This window comes from Macrosteles quadrilineatus, unplaced genomic scaffold (assembly GCF_028750875.1).
Source record: "Macrosteles quadrilineatus isolate MER2022 unplaced genomic scaffold, UCM_ALF_1.0 Scaffold_8__2_contigs__length_117827958, whole genome shotgun sequence".
Taxonomy (NCBI): Eukaryota; Metazoa; Arthropoda; class Insecta; order Hemiptera; family Cicadellidae; genus Macrosteles; species Macrosteles quadrilineatus.
This window is the reverse complement of record NW_026542601.1, coordinates 29,020,196-29,045,792: the sequence shown is the minus strand read 5'-3', so window position 1 is coordinate 29,045,792 and position 25,597 is coordinate 29,020,196. Positions and strand designations below refer to the sequence as shown.

The window sequence follows — 25,597 nt, the reverse complement described above, 5'->3', positions numbered from 1 at the left end:
AATGCCTCATTCGTACCTCCCCTAAGTCAGACCCTGCGGTGCGAGTGCGATGCGATGCAATGCGATTACAGATACGCATCGATCTCTACTCTATTATTCAGATACGACTTACAACATGTTCGATATTCTTCGACACACAACCGAATCACCGTCGTGAAGTTAGCGGCTCTTTTCATCGGCGCTTTTTCGATTTGTAATAGATGTGGGTTGGTACTCCTGCGGACGCCACAAACGTGTTTTGCAGGGATGTCGGAAACACAATTCAATGACAATACGGTGCGAAATGATGTTTTTATATTTATATAATGTCAATTATGCATTGATAAAACGTGTATACAAGTTAAAACTAATTAATTGACGTATTTTAAAAGGCATATTTGAGACCGTAGTGTACATTATACGTAGCTATGGCTTAACATAACGCGATCAATTAAAACTCCGAACATAAAAAGTGCATAATCTTTTTTCCCAAGCCCATCACATCAACTTTGAGCTATTCTAATGGTAATATACAATGTGTAGAATACTCAGTATAAATATGATTGAGGCAGTCCAGTGAATTACGAAGCTATAAGGCAAAATGTAAATGGTTGATAGTAACTCGTATCAAGAAAAAGTGCACAATCTTTTTCCTAAGCCCATCACATCAACTTTGAGGTATTCTAATGGTAATGTACAATGTGTAGAATACTCAGTATAAATATGATTGAGGCAGTCCAGTGAATTACGAAGTTATATGGCAAAATGTATATGGTTGATAGGAACTCGCATCAGGAAAAGTGCACAATCTTTTTCCTGAGCCCATCACATCAACTTTGAGGTATTCTAATGGTAATATACAGTGTGTAGAATACTCAGTATAAATATGATTGCGGCAGTCCAGTGAATTACGAAGTTATATGGCAAAATGTATATGGTTGATAGGAACTCGCATCAGGAAAAGTGCACAATCTTTTTCCTGAGCCCATCACATCAACTTTGAGGTATTCTAATGGGAATATACAATGTGTAGAATACTCAGTATAAATATGATTGCGGCAGTCCAGTGAATTACGAAGTTATATGGCAAAATGTATATGGTTGATAGGAACTCGCATCAGGAAAAGTGCACAATCTTTTTCCTAAGCCCATCACATAAACTTTGAGGTATTCTAATGGTAATATACAATGTGTAGAACACTCAGTATAAATATGATTGAGGCAGTCCAGTAAATTACGAAGTTATATGGCAAAATGTATATGGTTGATAGGACATCGCATCAGGAAAAGTGCACAATCTTTTTCCTAAGCCCATCACATCAACTTTGATGTATTCTAATGCTAATATACAATGTATAGAATAATCAGTATGAGTATGATTGCGGCAGTCCAGTGAATTACGAAGTTATATGGCAAAATGTATATGGTTGATAGGAACTCGCATCAGGAAAAGTGCACAATCTTTTTCCTGAGCCCATCACATCAACTTTGAGGTATTCTAATGGGAATATACAATGTGTAGAATACTCAGTATAAATATGATTGCGGCAGTCCAGTGAATTACGAAGCTATAAGGCAAAATCTATATGGTTGATAGGAATTTGCGTCAGGAAAAGTGCACAATCTTTTTCCTAAGTCCATCACATCAACTTTGAGGTATTCTAATGGTAATATACAATATGTAGTCATACAATGTGTACAATAGTCAGTATAAATATGATTGAGACAGACCAGTAAATTACGAAGTTATCTGGCAAAATGTATATGGTTGACCTAACTATTCAATAACCATGCTCTAACCACATCAAGAATTTTTTTGAAATACGCATTAAAAATAACTGTACTATTTTTTATCTTCAAAACTCAATTCAAAATCAATATTGACTATTTTGTTTAAGAATTGATAGTAAAATATCCAGTTAGTATAATTTCTTTGTTTGAAAAATATTTGTATGGTAAAATATTCTATAGAACTATGAGGTTATTTGATTTAGTCTATGATTTTGTCATTGGTTATAGGAAACAAGTAAGATTAGTTGATAGAGTAGACCACAGAGATAAGTAAGACCATTGATGTATATACAAATCGAATGCTCTGCTCTCGAGAACTGTTTCAGGGGTTTCAAATTATCGAATTTAAAATGCATAACGAACTGTTCTGAATTAAACACAATTTTAACTGACTACTCGATTCCCGTACGTATGACGGGCCAATAGCTTGTATATATTAAAACGTAACAGGGTTTTTTTATTTCACGATACTGAATCAACCACACGATTTTTGTGTCGAAAGAAAGATAATTTTGAGAACTAGGATATGTCGAAGGCATAATTTTAGTTTAGGGTTTCAGTTTTCTAGAAATTACGTTTTAATTTTAAAAAAGTCTAGCAGCCGACGCTAACCTTCTAGACTAAAGCTTTTGCTATAACTCCATTTGCTTAACGTAACAGCTGTAAACATTCAGCGTTTGTGACACAAATTCAGCATTTAAAAATAAAATGAAATACAGTAGGGTGACAGGGGATTACAAGGGTCACTCAAGAATTCAGAGGATAAGGAACAGATTTGGGTTCGGAGGTGGCGGGACGCGGAGATAGCGGGAGCACACGCCTCAACAACACCTGAAAAAGATTAACCAAGTGCAATTAGACATAACGCACAACATCCAAAGTGAAAGCTAACTTTTGACTCCAAAGTGTAAATTATTCAATTTACAAGTCCCCTTAATACCTACTAAAATACCTGTCAAATTGGAGTATCTATATAATTAATACGCTACATGAAATTTTGTCGGTTGAACTCCTCCACCATTTCTTAGCCGATTTTATCTATTGTCGTCTCACAACAAGTCCCTACAATAAGATCAATAAGATTAACATGGGAAATCTACACTTCAAAATACGAAATTATTTGTTTAATAATCCAAAAAGGGTTAGGGAGAAATTGGGAAATAGTTATATATCGAGTGTCAAAAATGAGAAAAACCAATTTTTACCCCATAGAATGTGATCAATTATCATGCCAAATTTCAGCCCAATCTGACCAGTCCTTGCGTGATTGAACTTAAAAAAAACAAACACACAAACTTCCACATTTAAATCTTATATAGTACGGTATGATGTTTGCTAGACTAGGTAATCTATTAACTTACTTTGACGATTGAGATCTGCGTTGTTATATAGGCCTATATGCTTTATTCATGAGTGCAATATATCATTACCAAGTATTTGTAACCGAACCAATTATAAATCCATACCAACGAGTACATTTGGATTTTTTATAGATTTATTATACGTATTCCTATAAGAATAAAATATTTTCATTACAATATGTTTATGTTTTATGTTTTCCAACATGTTTTGCTTACGTTTATAGTTTAAGGTTGTGTAAATAGATTATTTTCATACACGATATGTTTATAAAGTAAATAAAATAGCTTATTTAAATTTTTATCTTTTTGAAAAAGCAGTTTCATTTTGTTTCCCTTTCGTTAAGGTTACCTCTCCTCAGATTTCTCCACAGATAATTGACTTGATTGCCTCAATCATATTCATAAATATTATATACCTACTACGATGTATTTTACAATTGGAATAGCTCAAAGTTGTTGTGATGTGCATAGAAAAAATATAATGCATTCTTATTTGTTGCAAGTTCCTATCAACCATATACATTTTGCCATATAACTTGGTAATTTAGGGGACTGCCTCAATCACACTCATACTGATTATTCTACACATTGTATATTAACATTAGAATACTTCAAAGTTGATGTGATGGACTTAGGAAAAAGGTTGTGCACTTTTTCCTGATGCGAGTTCCTATCAACCATATACATTTTGCCATATAACTTCGTAATTCACTGGACTGCCGCAATCATATTTATACTGAGTATTCTACACATTGTATATCACCATTAGAATACCTCAAAGTTGATGTGATGGGTTCAGGAAAAAGATTGTGCACTTTTCCTGATGCGAGTTCCTATCAACCATATACATTTTGCCATATAACTTCGTAATTTACTGGACTGCCGCAATCATACTCATACTGATTATTCTACACATTGTATATTACCATTAGAATACCTCAAAGTTGATGTGATGGGCTTAGGAAAAAGATTGTGCACTTTTCCTGACGCAGATTATCAACCATATAGATTTTGCCATATAACTTCGTAATTCACAGGACTGCCGCAATCATACTCATACTGATTATTCTATAAATTGTATATTAGCATTAGAATACCTCAAAGTTGATGTAATGGGCTTAGGAAAAAGATTGTGCACTTTTCCTGATGCGAGTTCCTATCAACCATATACATTTTGCCACATAACTTCGTAATTCACTGGACTGCCGCAATCATACTCATACTGATTATTCTAAACATTGTATATTACCATTAGAATACCTCACAATTGATGTGATGGGCTTAGGAAAAAGATTGTGCACTTTTCCTGACGCAATTCCTATCAACCATATAGATTTTGCCTTATAGCTTCGTAATTCACTGGACTGCCGCAATCATACTCATACTGATTATTCTATACATTGTATATTAGCATTAGAATACATCAAAGTTGATGTGATGGGCTTAGGAAAAAGATTGTGCACTTTTCCTGATGCGAGTTCCTATCAACCATATACATTTTGCCATATAACTTCGTAATTTACTGGACTGCCTCAATCATATTTATACTGAGTGTTCTACACATTGTATATTACCATTAGAATACCTCAAAGTTGATGTGATGGGCTTAGGAAAAAGATTGTGCACTTTTCCTGATGCGAGTTCCTATCAACCATATACATTTTGCCATATAACTTTGTAATTCACTGGACTGCCGCAATCATATTTATACTGAGTATTCTACACATTGTATATTACCATTAGAATACCTCAAAGTTGATGTGATGGGCTCAGGAAAAAGATTGTGCACTTTTCCTGATGCGAGTTCCTATCAACCATATACATTTTGCCATATAACTTCGTAATTCACTGGACTGCCGCAATCATATTTATACTGAGTATTCTACACATTGTATATTACCATTAGAATACCTCAAAGTTGATGTGATGGGCTCAGGGAAAAGATTGTGCACTTTTCCTGATGCGAGTTCCTATCAACCATATACATTTTGCCATATAACTTCGTAATTCACTGGACTGCCTCAATCATATTTATACTGAGTATTCTACACATTGTACATTACCATTAGAATACCTCAAAGTTGATGTGATGGGCTTAGGAAAAAGATTGTGCACTTTTTCTTGATACGAGTTACTATCAACCATTTACATTTTGCCTTATAGCTTCGTAATTCACTGGACTGCCTCAATCATATTTATACTGAGTATTCTACACATTGTATATTACCATTGGAATAGCTCAAAGTTGATGTGATGGGCTTGGGAAAAAAGATTATGCACTTTTTATGTTCGGAGTTTTAATTGATCGCGTTATGTTAAGCCATAGCTACGTATAATGTACACTACGGTCTCAAATATGCCTTTTAAAATACGTCAATTAATTAGTTTTAACTTGTATACACGTTTTATTAATGTATAATTGACATTATATAAATATAAAAACATCATTTCGCACCGTATTGTCATTGAATTGTGTTTCCGACATCCCTGCAAAACACGTTTGTGGCGTCCGCAGGAGTACCAACCCACATCTATTACAAATCGAAAAAGCGCCGATGAAAAGAGCCGCTAACTTCACGACGGTCCGAATCAAATCATACGGTTGGTCTGTTGTGAACCCAGCATTATCCGCAGGGTTGTCTTTAGATTTTCGCATTATTTTTCCTCGTTTCTGTTGTTATTCTTGAAAGGCCTATTTTTTATTTTACATAAATTTTCTCAATTGTTAAGTCCCTTACCTAATACGCTATATATTTGTGTTTCAACGATGGAGTCCAAATTAAATGATCTGTGCATTCAGTTTTACGATATTGGTGCTGTTAAATTTGGTGACTTTAAAATGAAAGTAGGGGTTAACTCTCCAGTGTATTTTGATCTTAGAATAATGATTTCTTACCCTAAAATTATGGTGAGTTTTACTTTATTGTCAATATTAATGACGAAGGGCCTGAGACTATCACCTAAGTTATTCTAATAAAAATGTGTTGCAGTACCTTAAGTTAGCTCACAAATTACACTAAGTTAGACTAGGTCTTGGTCCTGGACCTGCTATGGCACGGCAGTAGTAATTATTTAGTAGGCCTATTGGTAGACCTGTGTATGGTAAAATTTCTCAATATTGTCACGGGAAAATTATTGATAACTAACTTAACCCTTCCCGGTCGGGTTACGTATATATCCGCCTAAGTCTTTGGCGATAAAGGACGGGTGGCGGATATATCTGCTTATGGTTTTGATGTTCCAGACGGGAAGCGGATATATCTGCCTTCTATTCAGACAGACTGGCAGAAGCTTGAGCAGTAACCAGATGTTTCGCGGTACCAAGGCGCCACTTTCCTGCTCTTTCCATGGCTGCGCTCACTCCCACACTCCCCCCACACCCGCGCCACCCCCTCTCCCGCGCCACCCCCTCTCCTGCGCACCCCATCCTCTCCTACGCTCCCCCCTCGACGTTTCGTGTTCAACACTTCGTTGTCTTTATTTGTTGTTTACATAAGTTAATGTTCTTTATTTATTGCCTAACATTGTCATGGTCATATCTTTAAAGACGGGTGGCAGTTATATCCGCTGATTTTCTACTCATACGGGGACGGATAGCGGATATATTTGCAGTAATCACGTCTTGACCCGGACACTATTTTATGGTTTTTGGGCCACTGCTCAGTTATAGGTTAAGATATTAAAATGAAACAATCACCATTCGATTTAGCGTGTTTCATTTATCCTATTCCTGTATTAAACTTCCCTCTTTACCTATCATACAATAGAAAAAAAAAAATAAAAGTGTCCGGGTCAACCAGGCAAAGTGGTGTTGACCCGGACACTAACCTAAACTACGTTATAACTTTGAAACTAACCTTTACAGTCCGCACTCGGACATGTTATTGTAACCAGCAACTTTTTACTACAATATGAATCACTTTGGAAAATATTTTAGAGTTAGGGGAGGGGTAGGAGGGGGGTAGCATAGAGTAATAACACAGTGTACGAACTAATCTCACTATATTGAACAAAAATTAATAATAAAGTAGACAAGGATAAAAAACCAATGAAAAACAATGAAATTAAGCGGGAACAGAACATTAGCACGGGAAATCATCGTAGCTGTCAACTGTATGGGTGCATACAGGCGGAAAAAGTTTGTCTGCCGTGCTGTCCGAGTCAAGACTGACTTATGTTTTTTGAGAATATTTTTTTTCGTAATTGCTCAATATGAACTGAACAAACGTATTCTTAATTGCGATGAAATTTACTATAGTTTAGTATTGATTTCGGTGTTTTGGTATATATATTTTAGACGTCTTTGACCTTAGTCAGACAAAGATTATTTTTTTGCAAAAAGTAAGCAGTTTGGTAAACCTGTTACTGATGAACGAAATAATACAAACAGCCCTGCGATGCCCATACAGCTGTTTAGGTTATGTTGTGGTGATTCTACCAACGCATTCATTTTGTGTTTATCTCGTCAGGTGAGTTTGTAGTGACGATTTTGAAATCAGCACGCATGGGTGTCCGGGTCAACAACCCCTGTCCGGGTCAAGACGGTTTTACGGTAGTTAAAAACGAGTAAAATATTACTTTGACAGTAGGAAGTGTTCCATTGTGTTTATTTTATGTATACTTGGATAACAAAACACAAATAAAGATAATTCATTTTAATTTTTTCCTAAAAATTTTTCCCGTTCTATGTCACGATTTCGCCTGTCCGAGAAGGGTTAATTTAGGCCTACTGAAATAGAAAGACTTTTATACCTCTTCCAGGAATTTACTGCAAACAGGTTAAATTAGACGGCAAGGCTCTTAGGCCTAACTACTTAAAACAACAGTAAAAAGCACCCAGTAGAAGAACAAGGCACAGGAAATATAGAACACTAAGTTACTGACTATTGGGCATGTAATCTGTGACCTGTTACTTTTTATTTTATGAATTTCAAATAATGTTTACAATTAACTTTGTAGAAATTACTCTCAGAGCTGCTTTGGGACCATATTCAAGCGGAAGGCTTAAAATGTGATGTACTCTGTGGCGTTCCCTACACTGCTTTACCGCTGGCAACAATAATAGCAGTCAATGCCGGCTTGCCAATGCTCATTCGTCGGAAAGAGGCAAAAGATTACGGAACTAGGAAACTTGTTGAGGGAGTTTTCAACAAAGGCGATCGCTGCATCATTATTGAAGATGTTGTCACAACTGGTTCAAGCATTTTGGAAACTGTAGAGGTATGTTAGGTTATTATTTGACCAGTGGGATAACTTCTTTGGTGCATTAGGCCCAATTGTGAAATACAACCATAAATCTACCCATAGTTAAATATTGTTTAGTGTTTAAGGATGTAGAATTGTGATTGACAAGTACAAACTAGCAATAATGAGTTTTACTAAAATCACTTTTTTTTTACGAAAAAAAAAGTTGGTATGGTAGGTTAGCCTTTTTTTATAGGCCTACCTTTAAAATCCTGAAGATTAGATGCAAAGATTTTTAATGAAAGCGAAAATAAATCGTTTGGCAATGAATTATATAAAAATAAAATTCAGACAAGCACTTTTTGCCTCTGCTTACAACAGAATAAAGGCTTGCTTCCGGTAACGTTTTGATTAGGCCCTAAATTATGCTTAAGAAACTTACTAGAAGGTGAATAATACAACTTTGTTTTCAAGGATTTGAAAAGAGAAGGTCTGGAGGTACGAGATACCATTGTAGTTCTTGACAGAGAACAAGGTGGCTCCGGGAACCTCAAGAAGCAGGGGATTGTGATGAAACCCCTTCTCACACTCACTAAGGTACCTAGGCTACATAGTTTTGCCAACCACGAAAAAAAAGACTATGTATAAATTTCCAGTGTGAGATTTTTGCAAGTAAATATTCTTTAAAATTGAAGTATTACAGTATAGTCGATCCTAGGCTATTTTAATAACCTTGCGGTAAGTTTGTCGATTCACTCAGTAGAATTATAGACTGATAAATATACCACGAAAGCAAACATAAGGATGCAGACAACTCTGATCATAACTGACAACTATTTTAACTGACAATTTCCTTTGGGTATTACCTCACCATGTAGATATGTCCATGAATGTTTAGGAGCCACTTAATGTGGAATTCTCTGGCTTAAATTATATAGGCTAATGATATGAGAGTACTTTTCCTCAAAATGAATAGTGGCAAGTTAACTTTATTTAGCTGAAAGTAATTAGTTTCCTGTCTGCATCTTTGTCTACAGTGCAGGTTTTAGCACTGTAGAGAAGAATATGTCTCATTATTATTGTCAAACATTCAGCTTAGTATGTGTACAACTGACTTGTACTGTAAGAAGTTTACCTGACAAGTGTCAAGTAATTTTGTTGAAGCTACTCAAATGTTTGCGAGCTGCTGGCAAGATTGATGATGAAACGATAAACAAGATCCGAACGTACATTTCTGCCAACCAGCTTGACTCGAGAGGCGAGCCAATCAAACAAAGTGAGTGAAAATTTAAATGCTTTGATTCAGTTTGGATGTGAATTCAATAAACAACTAAGAAAATTGTTTCCTTCATTTCAAAGGAGACGATGACCATTTAAAAGCTGCGGGGTTAGGCATATTTATGTTAATTTAAGTTAATATGGTCCAGAAAGATGGTCCAGTTTTCCCATCTTATGAACAGGAAATTCCAGTTGTTTTTATTGATAAAAATAAGTTTCTTGTCTGTTTCACAGAGATTGAAGGTAGGCCTATGTAGAAAATCAAACCCTTATAATTTCAATACAAACATAATATTTCCATTTCCAAGCCTTGTCCTCTTGTACAATTATTTGAACCATTTGTGTTGTCAATACACATAAATACAACTTATCATCATCAAGGATACACAATTAAGAACACAAAAAAATCTGATGCCCGTCTAGTGGCCACGTACAATTTCAACTTTATCCTAACCTCTTTTTCACCTACTTTCAGTCCTAGTGTCGCGGATAGAAATGCCGTTGTTGGAGAGAGCCGAGGCTGCTCCGTGTTCCATCGCTGCCAGACTTCTGCGCATCATCAACGACAAACAGAGTCCGCTGTGTGTCGCAGTTGACGTAACATCATCTGCGCAACTGCTCAAGGTACCAATCCAAATAATTCTTATTCATTCCCACACAACATGCCATATACATCATGAATAGATAAAAAATACTAAAACATGAATCATGTTATCCTGGAACCTGAAAGTATGAGTAAGAAACCTCTTTTCTCCAATTAGATAGACCTATACTAACTGTTAAGGCCAGTACCTATATTTTATAATTTTGGCACACTAATGTAGTTGAAATATTCCCTTTCAGAAAACACACACAGAGGTCATAGATACGCCAAACCCCAGCAATTCCTTAAGCCCCCCATACACGGGCGAGCATGTTCCCGAGCATGCTCGTGACGTTGTTGGCGACGAACATGCTCGCCCGTGTGTGGGATCCGTCGCAGCGAGCATGTTGGGCTCGGCACTCGGCTCGTCGGACTTGGCGAGCCCGAACACGAACATGCTCGCGAGCATGCTCGCCCGTCTGTGGGGACGACCATATGTTCGAGAGCATGTTCGCTGCTGCAACTTGGGTAGAGATAGGCTAAATGATTCCATCGATGTAGCCGCTACTATGATTCCAGTTACACTCGTGGACTCATTACAAGTAACCGTTCCGATTCCAAACGATTACTTCGTTACCGCCATTTCAAAGTAGCCGCAATAGACAGATTGCACTTGTAATCATCATGGTGTTGATACTCTGATGTATTCCAGTTACAGTAATAGATTTAGAATCAATTTTTACAGAAGCTAAATAAATATTTATTTGTGTTTGTAACGCAATAAATACGAAATTTAAAGGAGTTTCCAAAATAGAGGATACATTAATTACAATTTGTATATAACAGTATTACAGAAATGTGTACAATCAATTCTGTAGTAAGTTAATTTGTCACAATTAAATAATTCTAAGAAAGGCTAGAATGAGCAAAACTACGAGAAATGTTATTGCACAACGATGGAATTTTAACCAACATTATTTTCAAACCATAGCGAATGAATTTAATCCGATAACTTAAGGCCTGGCACACACGGTCGATTTTCAGATCGGCCAATTACAAAATCGGCCAAAAATAAATCGCCCCTATTACTCGACGTTCTGTACCCACGAGCACCTCAGCTTCCACATGCACAGAAGGCCTTGGAACAGCTCCTGGGATAACAGCTATTTGTGTAATAGCTTCACTGTAAATCTTTATTGGACCTGGTTAGATAGTTGTCTCTTTTAACAGTTGCGAACTGTGCATTGTAATTTTGTAAAGGTGTTCATTCTTTACTGTTTGTTTAATTTGACTTGAGCTGATTGAAAAGGTGTTTTATGATTATGAAAATTAAAGTGCTGTGAGTGTAATGAAGCTGATTTGTTATTAGGTATTGACAATTAAATGTTTTGCGTGCATGAATTATTTACAAAGTTTTAAATGTTCACTTAATTTATATTTTTCGGATTCCTCATAATAGGTTAGGTTGAGTTGTGTTATTAATTGAACTTTTTCAAAGGCAATAACTTAAACTTAGACCTAAACTCAACTGAAAGGCCCAACTGCCCAACTAACTTAAAATTTAATAAACCTAGACCTACCACTACCAAAACTACAATCTAACAAATTCACACATAAACACAACTCAACCTAACCTAAATCACTCTTTCTTGAAGAATCCGAAAAATATAGGTTAAGCGAACATTTAAAACCTTATAAATAATTCATGCACGCAAAACATTTAATTGTCAATACCTAATAACAAATCATCTTCATTACACTCACAGCACTTTAATTTTCATAATCATAATAGTATATTACGTTACTAGTCCTGAAAATAAGTGTTTACCGGACGAGTGTGGTCGTTCCCGTGCGAGACGAAGTCGAGCTCGGGAGTACCATACGAGTCCGGTACACACATTTTGGACGAGTTACGTACGATAGTTTACGCCATACTACTAAATCTGTACGAATCCTAATATATTTTCACCAACTAAAGGACTAAAAATCACTAGTCATAACCTCTAAGAGAGGTTATGTTTTTGTTTATAACCATTCATTGCCACCTAAATATAGTATTATCAGCTGATTGGTGTCCGGCAAAACCCATTACTGTACAGTACAGTAGTACGCAATGAAACCCCATTTGAATAAGCTGGCGGCAAACAGCTGTTTTCTGGACTAAATCCTTGCGTGGGAAGTTCGTCAAAATAATGTAGTGTGGCGTAAAACACCTTTTCAAGCAGCTCAAAGCTCAAGTCAAAAGTAAACAAACAGTAAGTAAATAATAAACACCTTTACAAAATCACAATGCACAGTTCGCAACTGTTGAAAAGAAAACAACTATCGGGTCCAACACAGATATACAGTGAAGCTATTACACAAATAGCTGTTATCCCAGGAACTGTTCCAAGGCCATCCTGTGCGGATAATATGTGGAAGCTGAGGTGCTCGTGGGTACAGAACGTCGAGTCTGATTTATATCTAAGAAATAATGCGTATGTTGCAAAAAAACTAAATGCTGTAATTGCAGCAAAAAAACAGGAGTAGGCTAAATACACACAACTTGACTGTCACAGAGCACAAGAAAAGCAAGAATAGGCCTAGGAACCGCTACCGAGCGACGAGCATGATCGTGAACATGTTCGCGAGCATGCTCGTCTGCACTTGGAAACACCAAGCATGTTCGGGAGCATGCTCGTCCGTCTGTTGACAACGCCGAGCATGTTCACGAGCATGTTCGCCAACATGCTCGCGAACATGCTCGCCCGTGTATGGGGGGCTTTAGTGAAACTTAAACAGCTATGTTGCTGGCAATGGTAAAAATGTAGGCTATAAAACTTTGTTTGAACTTTAACTTAGCAAAGATTCCTACAATGGACTCATTCATGATGATCCAGCTATGCACCAATCCAGATCCTCTTGTTATCTGGCAGTTTATTTTAGCTACTAATTAAAAGTACTAAGTAAATAAAAATTCAAAAACTATTCATTATTTAACCTACCAAATAACACGTGTGTTACTTTTGATGACCTAGCCTCAGCAATGGAGATTTAAACAGTTAAAATTATTTCGCTTTCAATTACAATCCATACAAAATTTGTGCAGTCTTAGAGAATTGTTATTTATAGTCATTATTCTTGGATTTTTAAACACGTTCTTGTGACCTATACCTTTATTTTTATAAGGTTATGCCTTCTCAACTTAGGCCTACTTTAAATTTTACATTATACCTTTTTTTTAAAGTTTTTTAAATAAAAGAGTTAGTGTAGTTACATGAGTTTCTCTTACAATCAGGGAAGTCCCATCTTTAATTTCAAAGATGTGATAGACTTATGGGTTCATTGTGAAGCTAGTGAATCTAGGCTGAGTCAATGAAAACACCTGTTTACAAAAATTATTTTATTTCATTATTAATACTACTTATATACATACATGAAAAATACTCTCCACTAAAAACTATCGTCAGGCCTACACCCTAGCATCATCAAGATAGTAATTCGTCCTTGGCCTAGGCTAATTTACTGTTTTGTTAAAATATTGATTAGCAGTACCTATCCATAATCATAATCATAATAATCATAATCATGTTTATTGGCACATTACTGAACCATAACTGAACTGAGCCCTTTGTAAAATTATTTAATAATAGAAAATGTTTATTAAGTTATATGATGAGAGTAAGTTTTGTTATATTGAGAATGTTAAATCACTAAGTTGGGTACTTATCCGCTTTTTTGTATTGAAAGTCTACGGCGTATTCATGGCATTCAATGGCCTAAGTTAGTCCAGCCTAACACAATTTCACCCTTCAACAACTTATACTCCGTTTATATCAAAATTTCCCGATGTTCATGCATCCTGTAGGTCCACTTGTATGTACGAAGTATGATGCTATGCTGACTACCAAGAGACCAGCTCCGGTCCCCACTGTTATACGGCTACTTCAGCAATGACCGATTTTACCGTTACCACAAACTACCCGCCTTCCAAAAACGCATGTTACTTTATTTTTTAGTTGTTGTTACAAATTTTGCAGCATAGCTAGAGAAAAATGTAAAAGTCATTCTATTTTAATTTGGAATTTGACTTTTATCGGACCTGTAATTCTCGAGATATTTGCTTTAATAACTTTAACTATTTGCCACTTCTTCCATCTTTTTCGCGCCATAACCGCCAAATTAAAAACCATTCCTACACTTTTTTATAGTTTTTTATTTATTCTTTATGAAATTTATACAATCGTCTTTAGAAACATATTTTATCACTTTTACCTGATTTAACTTTTTTTGATTAGACTTGTAATTTACGAGTTTATTGCCTTTTTGTCTCGGACTATTTTCTTGGTCATTTTTGCTCCGCGCAACGTCATGGCGGTTTTTGTTCGGACCTTGTAAATTAATATTTTTAACTTAAATTTTTTACTTAATTTCTCAAATTTGTCCGATCATTTTGATTTTTTAACACAAGTTAGGGAATTTCATGTGATTTTATCTGGTAACACTTTGAGCTCGATAGGACAAGTAGTTTTTTAGATATTTAAGTTATTCGATATGTCATTTTTCCACAATAGGTCTATTTTTATTTTAGTCTCAACTTTGAATACCCGTTACATTCTTGCCAACAATGACTGGTTGGTTAACAACTTTTGTTTTTTTATTCTCACAGATAGCCGAGGAGGTTGGTCCACACGCAGCTGTCGTGAAGACACATTCTGACATCGTAACCGACTGGACGGCAGATGTTGGCAGTAAGCTAAGAGAACTTGCAAAGCGTTATAACTTCCTGGTCATGGAAGACAGGTAAGGAAAACCCCTCAGTTATAATCTCTCCTACACTTAGATAGATTAACCTATACAAATAATTAAATGATCGATACACATTTAGTTTAATGATGAGGGTTGTTATTTCTATGGTAAACAAAAACAATGTATTGTGTGACTCTTTCAAAGAGATCTACACTGTTAATATTCTTTACATACATATTTTTTTAAACTAGTCTTTTCAATTCACTTTTAAGAATCGAAAAGATTGACTTAACTGCATTGCTTACCGCCTAGTGTGGTAAAGTAACGGACCAATGGGGTCCAAGGATTGAGAGAAAATAAGTAAAATTGAATACTGCCGGAAATTAAAACCAGTATTATTTACCAGGTGTTGTAAGAAAAATCCCTTCTCCAAAAACACAAAGTTAATGTAAAAAAAAAAAAAAACACATTTCAAAAAACAGATTTATCTTTTAAATATTATTTGTTGCTACATTCACATTCTGTTTAAAACATTACAGAGTATAGGCAATTTTAAATTTTGTTTTTCTCAGGGAGGGGCCGTTCCCCCCTCTGGCTCCCCCGTGCCGTCACTCATGGTATCTATTGATTCTTCCTTATTGTAAAAAGTAAAAAAATGTACTGTAGGCCTATAAATTTTAATATTTCATTTCTTGTAGATACGAAATGGAGGGATTATTTTTCTCAACTGTTTTTTGATCCTTAATTCGTTACTCTGTAATATTTAATTATTTGAGAAATAAACTTGATATTTTAATCAATTTAAGGCTTGGAGGCCCAGTCATATCAATAACAAAGGAGGGTTGATATTGATCCCTTTTACGTTGAAAACCTTATGCTTTTTTAAAATTAACAAATTGTAGAAACACTTAATGTTGGTTGCCTACACATTTGCGGCTTTTGCAGAAAGTTTGCTGATATTGGTAACACTGTTGCGCTTCAGTATGCAGTTATTGCTCCGTGGGCTGACCTCGTAACCGTTCATGGCCTTCCTGGTAAGTCCTCAAAAAACTTTTGTCCAAAACTAGATTTTCAGTTAATTTGAGCAGTGTAAAAGGGTTATCAATAACAATAGATTCACGTTTTATGCCTGTTTTTTTTACCCCTTGCTTATCATGATGTGATTTACAACCCTAATTATTGTGAAGAATTTGTTTCACAACCAAACAATATAATTTCCCCCCGCTTTAACCTGCGGACTAGCTCTATGGGTTTTGAGTGGTTAAGAAAGGGATTTGTTCGGCAGGTTTATTTCTGAATTTTGCTTAACAAACTATCTTCCTTGCATACACCGTTTACTAGCTGATCAACTGGTTTAATTATTGTCTAATATGGATTGGGCAAGGTTTTGGCAATAAAAGGTCTTTTATCTTCCATAGAACAGCATTATTTGGTATGCAACTTCCTGGTTAGGAGAGTTATTTGTTAAATTGGTTTTGTACTGATGATAGGATTCTCCAAGTGGGACTAGAGTTGCAGTAATTTAACTGTGGTGGTGAACTGAGACAGTGAATCAAATAGGAACAATTATCTTTTTGAACTGCTTGTACAGTAACAGCATGCTAATTTGGCATCTGATAGACACGCTCTTTCAATAATTTGGCATAGGTCTAAGCCAATTTTCCATCAGCAAGGTCAAACAGTTTTTTTAAAGCAATCCCGAGCCATGTTAGTGCGTTTGACAGAGTTGAGAGCCATATCCGAAGAGTCGATAGCAATTGCTACAGAAGCGATTGGCAGACATCAGGAACAAACAGTAGATGTCGATTGACTCAATTTCATTCAGGGGTGTTTTATTTTTATTTCTAGCTTTTTATATCTCTACTAAAATAAGGAAAAATCACAATAACATGGCATTTTTTACTGACAGCCAACCATTTCCTTTTGATGCAAATTCTAACGGGCCGGATTAGTGAGCGTCTACTACTGTAATTTCAACTCCTGCAAATAAAAGTGGGGATTACTCCCGGAAGAGTTATGTAACTGAAGGACTTTGAGTTTAACAATTGTCATTACTAATTTACTATGTGGTTGGGGCAACCTGTTTGAAGCAACACTAACTTTGATTATATATCTAGATTTGAATATCTCTGAACTCTAAGCATTGATTTCCTGTGTAGGTTCTCAATATTTGTCATTAAATTTATAATTACTTGTAATACTGATCAGTTATATTGTCTCAGGTGACGCTGTACTAGGTGCTATCGAGGCGGAGGCAGCGAAGTTGTCAGAGCCGAGGGGAGTGTTTCTTATTGCCCAACTGAGTTGTGCCGGCAACCTTATAACACCCCAATATACCAAGAGTGAGTCCACCTCTCACAAGAGTTAACGTAGATAAGTTATCTGATTATGGTCCTGTCGATGATGAGCTGTGGAACTTGTAAATGAATTTTAAACTGGTTAGCTTATTCAATGTGATTAAAAAACCACCAGAAATCACTGGTTTCAACCAATTTCATAACTGATGCTTGTTACAATGATGTTTAAGTGCCCATAGTGTAGATAAACATAACTTACATAACCTATCAGAATTGATTTGATTGGTTGAATCAATTCATAGAACACCAACACATCAGAGTGCGCATTTTAAGAAGAAGAAGAGTGTGAATTGTGAAAGAATCGATTACAGCTGTTCGTCTGCTTTCTAATATCAGCTGATTCTTTAGCCATTTACTAAAAGTTCCAAATATCAAGGACAGCTTCTGATTTGTTCAAGATCAAACGGACGACCATCTGATAGATGAGCTGTTGCTAACCTTATATTACCTACTAAACTTGTAACGTTGATACTCACACTCCTGTTTGTAGGTGTAATGCGCCAGGCGGGCGCCTATCCCAAGCTGGTCGCAGGATTGGTCGCCCAGTCAGCCGATGTCGTCGTGTCACCAGGCCTTGTACAACTTACACCTGGAGTCTCGTTGGCTGGTGAGTGCAAACAAATAGAGCATTTTACGAACTAAAGTTTCTACACGTTGTCTACTGGTCACTGCAAGTTCACTGAATACAATAATTTCTAGGAAGGGACCGAAAAGTCACCGATTTTGTTGAAACTCAAACAAACATTTTTTTTCAATTGGTTTATTGATAATTTTTTTGTGGCAGAATTTTCCAATATTAGGGATAAAGAAATGTAAACTAGAACAGACTACCTTGATTTTTAAGGATTTTGTTCTTTGGTCAGTTAGGGTTTATTGCAGACTTACCTTAATGATAAGAATCGAGCTTTTTTATTTTGATCGTAGAAGACGATGATGATCCAGTGACCACAGGTATTATTCAGGGTTTTGCAGCGATCACGAAAGATGTTGATGGTTACACGACCGCAGACGATAATGTACCTGTGACCACGGGAGAGGCTTAGTGTTTTGTTTCCATGACGGGAGACGATGATAATAATGTTTCTATTACCGTTAAAAGATATTCAGGATTTTTCTGTGACTGCAGAAGACAGTGATGATGTTTCTCTAATTGAGGAAGATATTTAGGGTTTTGCAGTGATCACGTAAAGCGATGAATATGTCTCCGCGACCGCGAAAGGTGATCTTTATATTACCTCGAGCCCGGCTTGATTGAAAATCCCAGGCCGTCACACCTCAAGTTATAATACAATTTTCTTTTTGATAATTATTTAGATACCTACATCCTTAGATACCTCTAGAAGGGTTTGAATTTGAAATTGCTCGGTAGAATTAGTCATCGCTGCTTAAATTTGGTATTGACTTGAAAAACACCCTATTAGTGTGGTATTAGCAAAAAGTTGCATCATCATCAAGAATCGGTAAATTTTGGTATGGACATAGCACTAGTATCAATCAAGGAAGAATTCCGAGTATTTATTGTTTCAGTGATCGGTCACCCCTCCAGTGGTTTTTGGATTATCGAGGGAGTACTGTAATAGGAATATATTCTTACAGAAGCAGCAGATGGTTTTGGTCAGCAGTACAACTCCCCCCGAGCCGTTGTGATGAGCAAGGGTGCGGATCTGGCTGTGGTGGGGCGAGGAGTGGTGCGGGGCGACAACCCCGCCGCAGCTGCCCGTCAATACCAGACTCAGCTGTGGGACGCACTGCAGGAGAGACTCAAACAGTAGACTGAGGTAGGCCTATATAGAAATATAACTACAGTATACAACCCATTACCATGTTATACATTTTTTGCATTCACTACTGATAGAACCACTGCTCGATTTGTAAAAAATGAGCTAATGGAACTGTAACCTATTCAATGTGATTTGTACCTATTTATGCCAATATTTTTATTCCCCCGAAAGAGAGCTACCGGAACTCTGTTCCACCGTGTTCCTCTGCAAATCAAGTACTGGATATAACTAGACTTTCTAGGCCTTAAAATCAAAGAAATTAATCTCCAAACCAAACTCTGGTTATAGTACAGTGTAAACAGTGTATTTTTTATTCACAAATACCAATAGTACATTTATTTTAACAATACAGTTTGTTCATGTTTACATGGATGCTCTTTTCAACTGACATTTTACTCCTGGTCCTGAAAGAGTGTACTGAGAGTTGATATCGTCATTAAGTGTTTTTTTTTAACTTAAAAAGGTGTGATGCTTAGTAATTATCTTTTCAATTGGCTACTGATCAACTTGGCTTTTATTGAGAAGCTTAAGCGTGGATGTGCACATTTGTTATAACATGTTTTGAGTATAATAATGCTTTATCTAATCCATAACGGTTGATATGTTTGTGCTTAGTGATTGATTCAAAACACTTTTTTCAGGAGACTATCAAACAGAAGACTCTGTGAGTTCACTATACATTCCGTGCCATACATTCCATTGACAGCGAACAACGTTGTTAGTATATTTAGTTAAAAAGGACTATTTACTGTAGTTTTTATTTTTAAGGATACCCTGACTTTACGATGTTGAATGTTATACGCTAGGTACACTGTAATGAACATATGTAGCTATAGTTGTTACCATAGCAACCTAAATGTTTATTATCAAAATGCTGTTTACTTTTTCTATTCTGATTTTTAATACAACACAGTTACTTTTATTTCAACACTCTGTCTTTATATTTTAATATTCCACTCAAGTCATCTCAGTTGGCGACGAGGATGGGATCATTTTACTCTCCATGTTCATCTGGTTCTCTCTGATAATTGTAAAACAACGACTTAAGACATAAAGTGAACAATTGATGTTTTGTGATTCCTTCAATCTAAGACCAACATTCAGAGTCTTTTTCTGCATAGCGAAGCTGCTAACCACCACTCGCTCAGGGTGTTCCACATTTGGACTCTTGATCAGTTTAATGTTGAATATACAATGAGACCTGCTGGACCTAGTGTTCATCCCAGTGGCTGCCACTTGGAGATTTGTCTTACCAAACATCAATACTTTGTACGCCTCCTCCTCCGACCCGACAAACACGTGTTTTAGTCCTTTAATGTAATAATTCTTGTGATTATCTTGACCCAATTTGAGTTGTTTTCGTTTGAAGTTGGGAGTCACAGGTTGCAGTTGCAACAGATCGTAAATTGCTTCATTGTAAATCTCAGCAAAACTGACCCACACAGAAAATCGGTCATCTGATTCTGATGCATACTGAACAATGGACGTGTCATTGGTTAAACATTTCTGCATTTCTCTGAACACAGACTCTCCAAATATTTCATCAACACTTGATCTAACCGTGCTGTTGGTTTTGTGAAGTTTGGAATCCATTTGAGTCGTTCGGTGGCTCCATGTTAAAATTTCTTCTTTGAATTTTTTGTCTGCTGCCAGAGTACTTTCGGTAACTTCTATGGCCGAGTTGAACTTGTCAGGCATTATTTGATCATTCTTGTACTCTTTTCCACATATTGATTTGAACACTGTCGTCATTGTGCGAGGGATGATTCCAGGATTATCTTCATTACCTAGTACAGTAAAAGTTTTCCCGGCATTTGTAGTTCCGTAGGTAAAAAGTAGACAGTGTTGCCCATTAAACAGGTTCTTAATTAATGGTGCAACACAACCAGTTTATATCTGACTTTGGGTTGTGTTCAGCTCGTATATATGTGAGAAGGAATACTTGTAATGATCTGCCATATTCAGCTTGTTACGTGCTTGCATAAATTCTTGAGGCATTTTGAAAAGTAAAGTTTTAGCATCCAACACTTGTATAACATTATTTTCAATGAGAGTTGGTTTCAGCCTTAGGAAAACTTTAATAGCATCTTCAGAGGGATTAATGGAATCCTCTTCAATGTAGTGGTCCAACAGATTCTTCTTGGTAACCATTTTTCTAGGTCTTACAAAACCAAAACGGTATACTGGTTTGTTGTAGTAAATTGGGGTTGGATCATCGGCAGCAGCAATAAGTCTTCTCTTTAAAGTTTGTATGTTTCGTTCCGTGGGTTCAGGCAAGAATTCACCTGGGAAATAATGACATATGGCAGTTTGGTACAGCAAAGAGAAAATTAGGTCAATACCATTACATTGTTGAATTGGATTCCGGACGAAGTTTAAAACGACACATAAATTAATTGATTTCGACTCTTGTATCCAAGAAGAAAGTTACATTTACAACACACAACGAACAAGGTAGTTCTGTTGTTCCAAGACGGATACCTATTATAGACTGTCAAGCACCACCACAAGAGATCCACCCAGAGTCTGAATCAAATTCAAACAATCCAACAGAACTAGACGGTACTCTAAGGGAAGAAAATCTAGACAGACCTCAAGCCACAGAACAAAAAGAAAATAAATTAACTCGTCCTTCCAGACAACGTAAGGTTCCGTCCTATCTTAAGGACTTTGCTCTCCAGTAATTAAGTGGGGAAGAATGTTATGAACACATGTAGCTATAGTTGTTACCATAGCAACCTAAATGTTTATTATCAAAATAAATGCTGTTTACTTTTTCTATTCTGATTTTTAATACAACACAGTTACTTTTATTTCAACACTGTCTTTTTATATTCTAATATTCCACTCAAGTCATCTCATACACATACATTGATTTTGGATGGTTAATAAAAGTTTGATCGAACAAATTCCAATTGTGGCGTAAAGGAATAAATGGGCTTGTACACAATGATCAGCTGTCAAACGGGATGAATTTTATGAATAATTATATGTATATAGGCTAGCGCAACACCGTCCAAAATCAATGTGAGTGGAGCTAGTGTAACTGATAGTTATCAGGATTTCTCAGTGGCAATGGATCTGAATAGAACACCTTTGTTAAAAAAAAAAAAAAAAAAAAAAAAAAAAAAACAGGAGGTTGTTTCAAAGCAACACATTTTGTATATTGTATCTTCAAGGGCACCTGCAGGAAGCCTAGAGAGGATTACAGGTTTTTCTTTTTGGATTCAGGGAAATTGGAGGGGATTAAAAGGAGGAGGGGAAAAAGGTTTATTGTTTTTTTTTTGTGGTGGCTGCAGAATGCAAGGAACAAAAGGAAAATGGTCTTTGAGAGCAAGCTGGTTACCCTCTCAACAACCCAGAATATTCAACAAAAAATGTTTACAACATACTCATTGTTTGTGTCAATCATAATGAAATCTCAAAACTGATTGAGTGAATGCACAAAAATAAAACTGTTAAGAGATGTGTTAAGGAGAAAGGAAGGGTTCACAATGAACTCACCTGAAGAATGAGTTCCAGGAAGTAAAAGACCAAAAACACATTAACCCATTAGGTTTTAGTTGCAAATAAATTGAAATGAAAGTAATTCTAGCTAAATCTATTGTGTGAATACAAATTTGTTAGTTATTGCTTAGAACATTTGATAGGATTTATGATTTCAGATAAATATAGAATGTAACCACGACTGTTAGACTATCATTTGTTGAATTTTCAGTGCTCAGATTAAAAACGCTTGTTAGTTTATGTAGTACAGGTGTGTTCGAAATAAGTCTTCCATTGTATAATGTAGAGTAAATAAATATTAATGGTGTTAACTTTAGTTTATAATATCCAAGCAATTGTGTTGCATATTAAACCTTATGTGCCTTTTACATTCCTTGAATATATATTTATTTATAGAATTTATATTTTATACTATGAAACTTTGTGGTAACTGTGATTTTTTTATTGTTTTGAAAACTTAACACAATGTGACAATGAAAGTAAATATAAAATAAAATGGATTGTAACCTAACTTACTCAAACTTTAACATTTTACTGTTGTATGTTGAATTGATAAGTTTTTAAGCTTTAAACAATTGTTAAACATAAAGCAAAATCTTAACATCGAGACGCTTGTTATTATTTTTTTAGATTTATTACTTTATAAAATGATATTTTATATTCAAATTATACACACCTTTTTACTACCTATTTTTCCTGCAGAGTGAAGAGTAAAATAATTTTTACCCTTTTAAAACCATATTTTAGAAAGTAGTTTTGTAAAACTTATTGGGATTAAGGCAGGTTTTAATCCTGTTTTAAACTTGAAACCATCAAAACATTTTTACTTCTACTTTACTTTGCTATACCTAACTTTTGATTATATGTTTTTTGCAATAGAATTTAAGAAATGTCAACTGTTATGTTCAGGCAACCCAGATAAAACTATTTGTTTATATTTCCCATAGACTGACTAAAGGTTGTGTAAATCTCAGTGATAACGGTTATTTTATTCCTAACATTCCTTTATTGAGGAGATAAGACAGTAGTAATCAAAAAAAAACCTAGTTCTATTACCGCCAAACTTATTTATTTTAGGGTTTTCAGAACAAAAAACTGCTGTTTGTTCTAATGCTTATTTACCTGCCTCCTAAATTTGCTCCTTATTATCTGTAAAAATTGTAACTATATTGTAAAAATCCACATATTTTTGTAAATTGGACCAAAATTGTACTAAAAAATTATTTTTACAGACCGTTGAAAGAGGGATTTTGTAGTTGAATAAGTTTTTGACATTTCCCCTAGAACTTTTGGAAATTTGCTTATTAAGATCAAATTTATTGCTATAGGTTGCCGATTTATGGATATTACTGTAACAATTTTGCAAATTTCTTGTTTTGTTGTATGCTTTTAAAACTAATTTTGTTCTGCGTTGTGAAGTGTTCTTTGGCCCAATACTTTTTTGTACTAGGTGTGGATATAAGTAAAAAAATGCTTTAACAATGAAGCTGATTGAATCAAAATAAATAAGCCCCTCAAAGGTAGCTAAGTCCCTAGGTTTGCAGCAACAAGGTTACGTCCTTATGCTATCAATCATTATGTTTTATTATTAAATATAATATATTTATTCTTTTTATCTCTCTATTTTACATTTATGTTATTATATTTTCAAATAAAATGTTTCTGGGTTCCAAAGCGTTTTTTATAAAGCTCCTACAAATTATTTTGGTGTTGTATTAATTTTTACGACAGCCATCTCTTAAATACATATACGTTAATGTCTATATAGCCGTGTTTACACCATAATATCCAAGTCATTTAAAAAACTTAACTACAATTTAAAAAATACTTGTTTTTCAGTGTTTACCACAGAAATATTTTTTTCCCCAAGAAGTTGGAAAACTTTGAAGTGTACATAGTCTTACATCAACTGCCTGCCAAGTCGCGGGCCGTATTTCCCAAACATCGATAGAATGTGCTGACAAAGGAAATTGCACAAGGTCACCGCGCGCTGCTGTAGATCTATTGTCATACTTTAATATGTATGGCTAAAATCATAAACACTTTTTGGCTTAATAGTTTATTAGTAAAGTACAAACACCATACAGTTTACCATACACATAGACTCTTGAACCTCGAGTTTTAGTCGATTGAAAATTGAATTTTCTATACGTGTTTTAAGTATAAATGTATGGTTTTAAAGTATTGAACTGTATAAAGATTGTTTATTAACAATATTATGGTGAAAAAAAGAATTAGTAAGTAACAAAATCAGTAATAAAGCATTTTAATGTTGTAAAAAGCATAAACCTGAGTAGTTTGAATGCTAATTATACGTATTTTTTGGTCATTTAACCATAAATATAGAGTTAAAATCTGTACTTTTAGGTATTTTACTAATAAATCTAGGCTTATATAGCTTGATATTGACCACAAATACAATAGAAAATGATTTTTAGCCTTTGGAATACTTCTCACTATACAAGCTATCGTGACTATCGCCTGCCGTTTGCTGAACGCAACACGTAGTAACTCAAACGCGGGCGGTCGATTACTAAATAACCCTTAAAGACGCATGGATTTAATTAGGTTAGTAAAATGTGGGTAAAAATTAGCTTGAATTCAGTGAAAATCCCATCTCTGTATCACTTTTAGTTTTCGAGATATTTTCATTTAAAGTTTTCCACGAGTTATTTTCCCTATAAACCACGTAAATATTATTTTTAACATACAATTTGTATCATCTGACGTTACATTAGAAAGCCTCAACCTAATTTATAGGTTATAAAGCTATTAAATCCCAAGATTCCATGAATTAACAGTCTTTAATCCATAAAAACTGAGTTTCCAACGCTTTTTGACCATTCTGATCGGTGGAAAATCACAAAAAATGCCTTAAAAATCAAACCAATCAATAGATTAATAACCAATCAATCGATTAATAATTAATCAACCAATCTAAATTAACACAAACTCCTTCTTTACAGAGTGGATGTGCTGTCCATGCACACCCACTACTAGATAAGGGGTTGTCTACATCATTTGTCTACATCAAAGTTACACCACTTG

At 35.3% G+C, this 25,597-nt stretch overlaps 2 protein-coding genes across 2 annotated transcripts; one reads left to right on the top strand and one right to left on the bottom strand.

The window, feature by feature from the left end:
* The first annotated feature begins 5,748 nt into the window (after positions 1-5,748).
* Positions 5,749-19,970, top strand: LOC128999886 (uridine 5'-monophosphate synthase-like). The gene is made up of 11 exons (XM_054426635.1): positions 5,749-6,039; positions 8,091-8,351; positions 8,790-8,912; positions 9,480-9,591; positions 10,069-10,217; positions 14,825-14,958; positions 15,850-15,938; positions 17,127-17,246; positions 17,752-17,868; positions 18,858-19,039; positions 19,684-19,970. The coding sequence occupies exons 1-10, from the start codon at positions 5,899-5,901 to the stop codon at positions 19,031-19,033; spliced, it is 1,422 nt and encodes a 473-aa protein (XP_054282610.1). The 5' UTR covers positions 5,749-5,898; the 3' UTR covers positions 19,034-19,039; positions 19,684-19,970.
* Positions 19,971-19,999: 29 nt separating this feature from the next.
* LOC129000288 (kinesin-like protein KIF20A) lies at positions 20,000-21,182 on the bottom strand. Its single transcript, XM_054427249.1, has one exon. The coding sequence runs from the start codon at positions 20,792-20,794 to the stop codon at positions 20,000-20,002; it is 795 nt and encodes a 264-aa protein (XP_054283224.1). The 5' UTR covers positions 20,795-21,182.
* Positions 21,183-25,597: the final 4,415 nt, after the last annotated feature.

Bases quoted from the DNA above. Each gene is read 5' to 3' on its own strand.
- LOC128999886 (XM_054426635.1), top strand. From the start codon at position 5,899: ATGGAGTCCAAATTAAATGATCTGTGCATTCAGTTTTACGATATTGGT. The intron at 8,913-9,479 runs GTACCTAGGCTA...ATTTTGTTGAAG, and splicing joins CCCTTCTCACACTCACTAAG to CTACTCAAATGTTTGCGAGC. The intron at 17,869-18,857 runs GTGAGTGCAAAC...ATATTCTTACAG, and splicing joins ACCTGGAGTCTCGTTGGCTG to AAGCAGCAGATGGTTTTGGT.
- LOC129000288 (XM_054427249.1), bottom strand. From the start codon at position 20,794: ATGACGACAGTGTTCAAATCAATATGTGGAAAAGAGTACAAGAATGAT.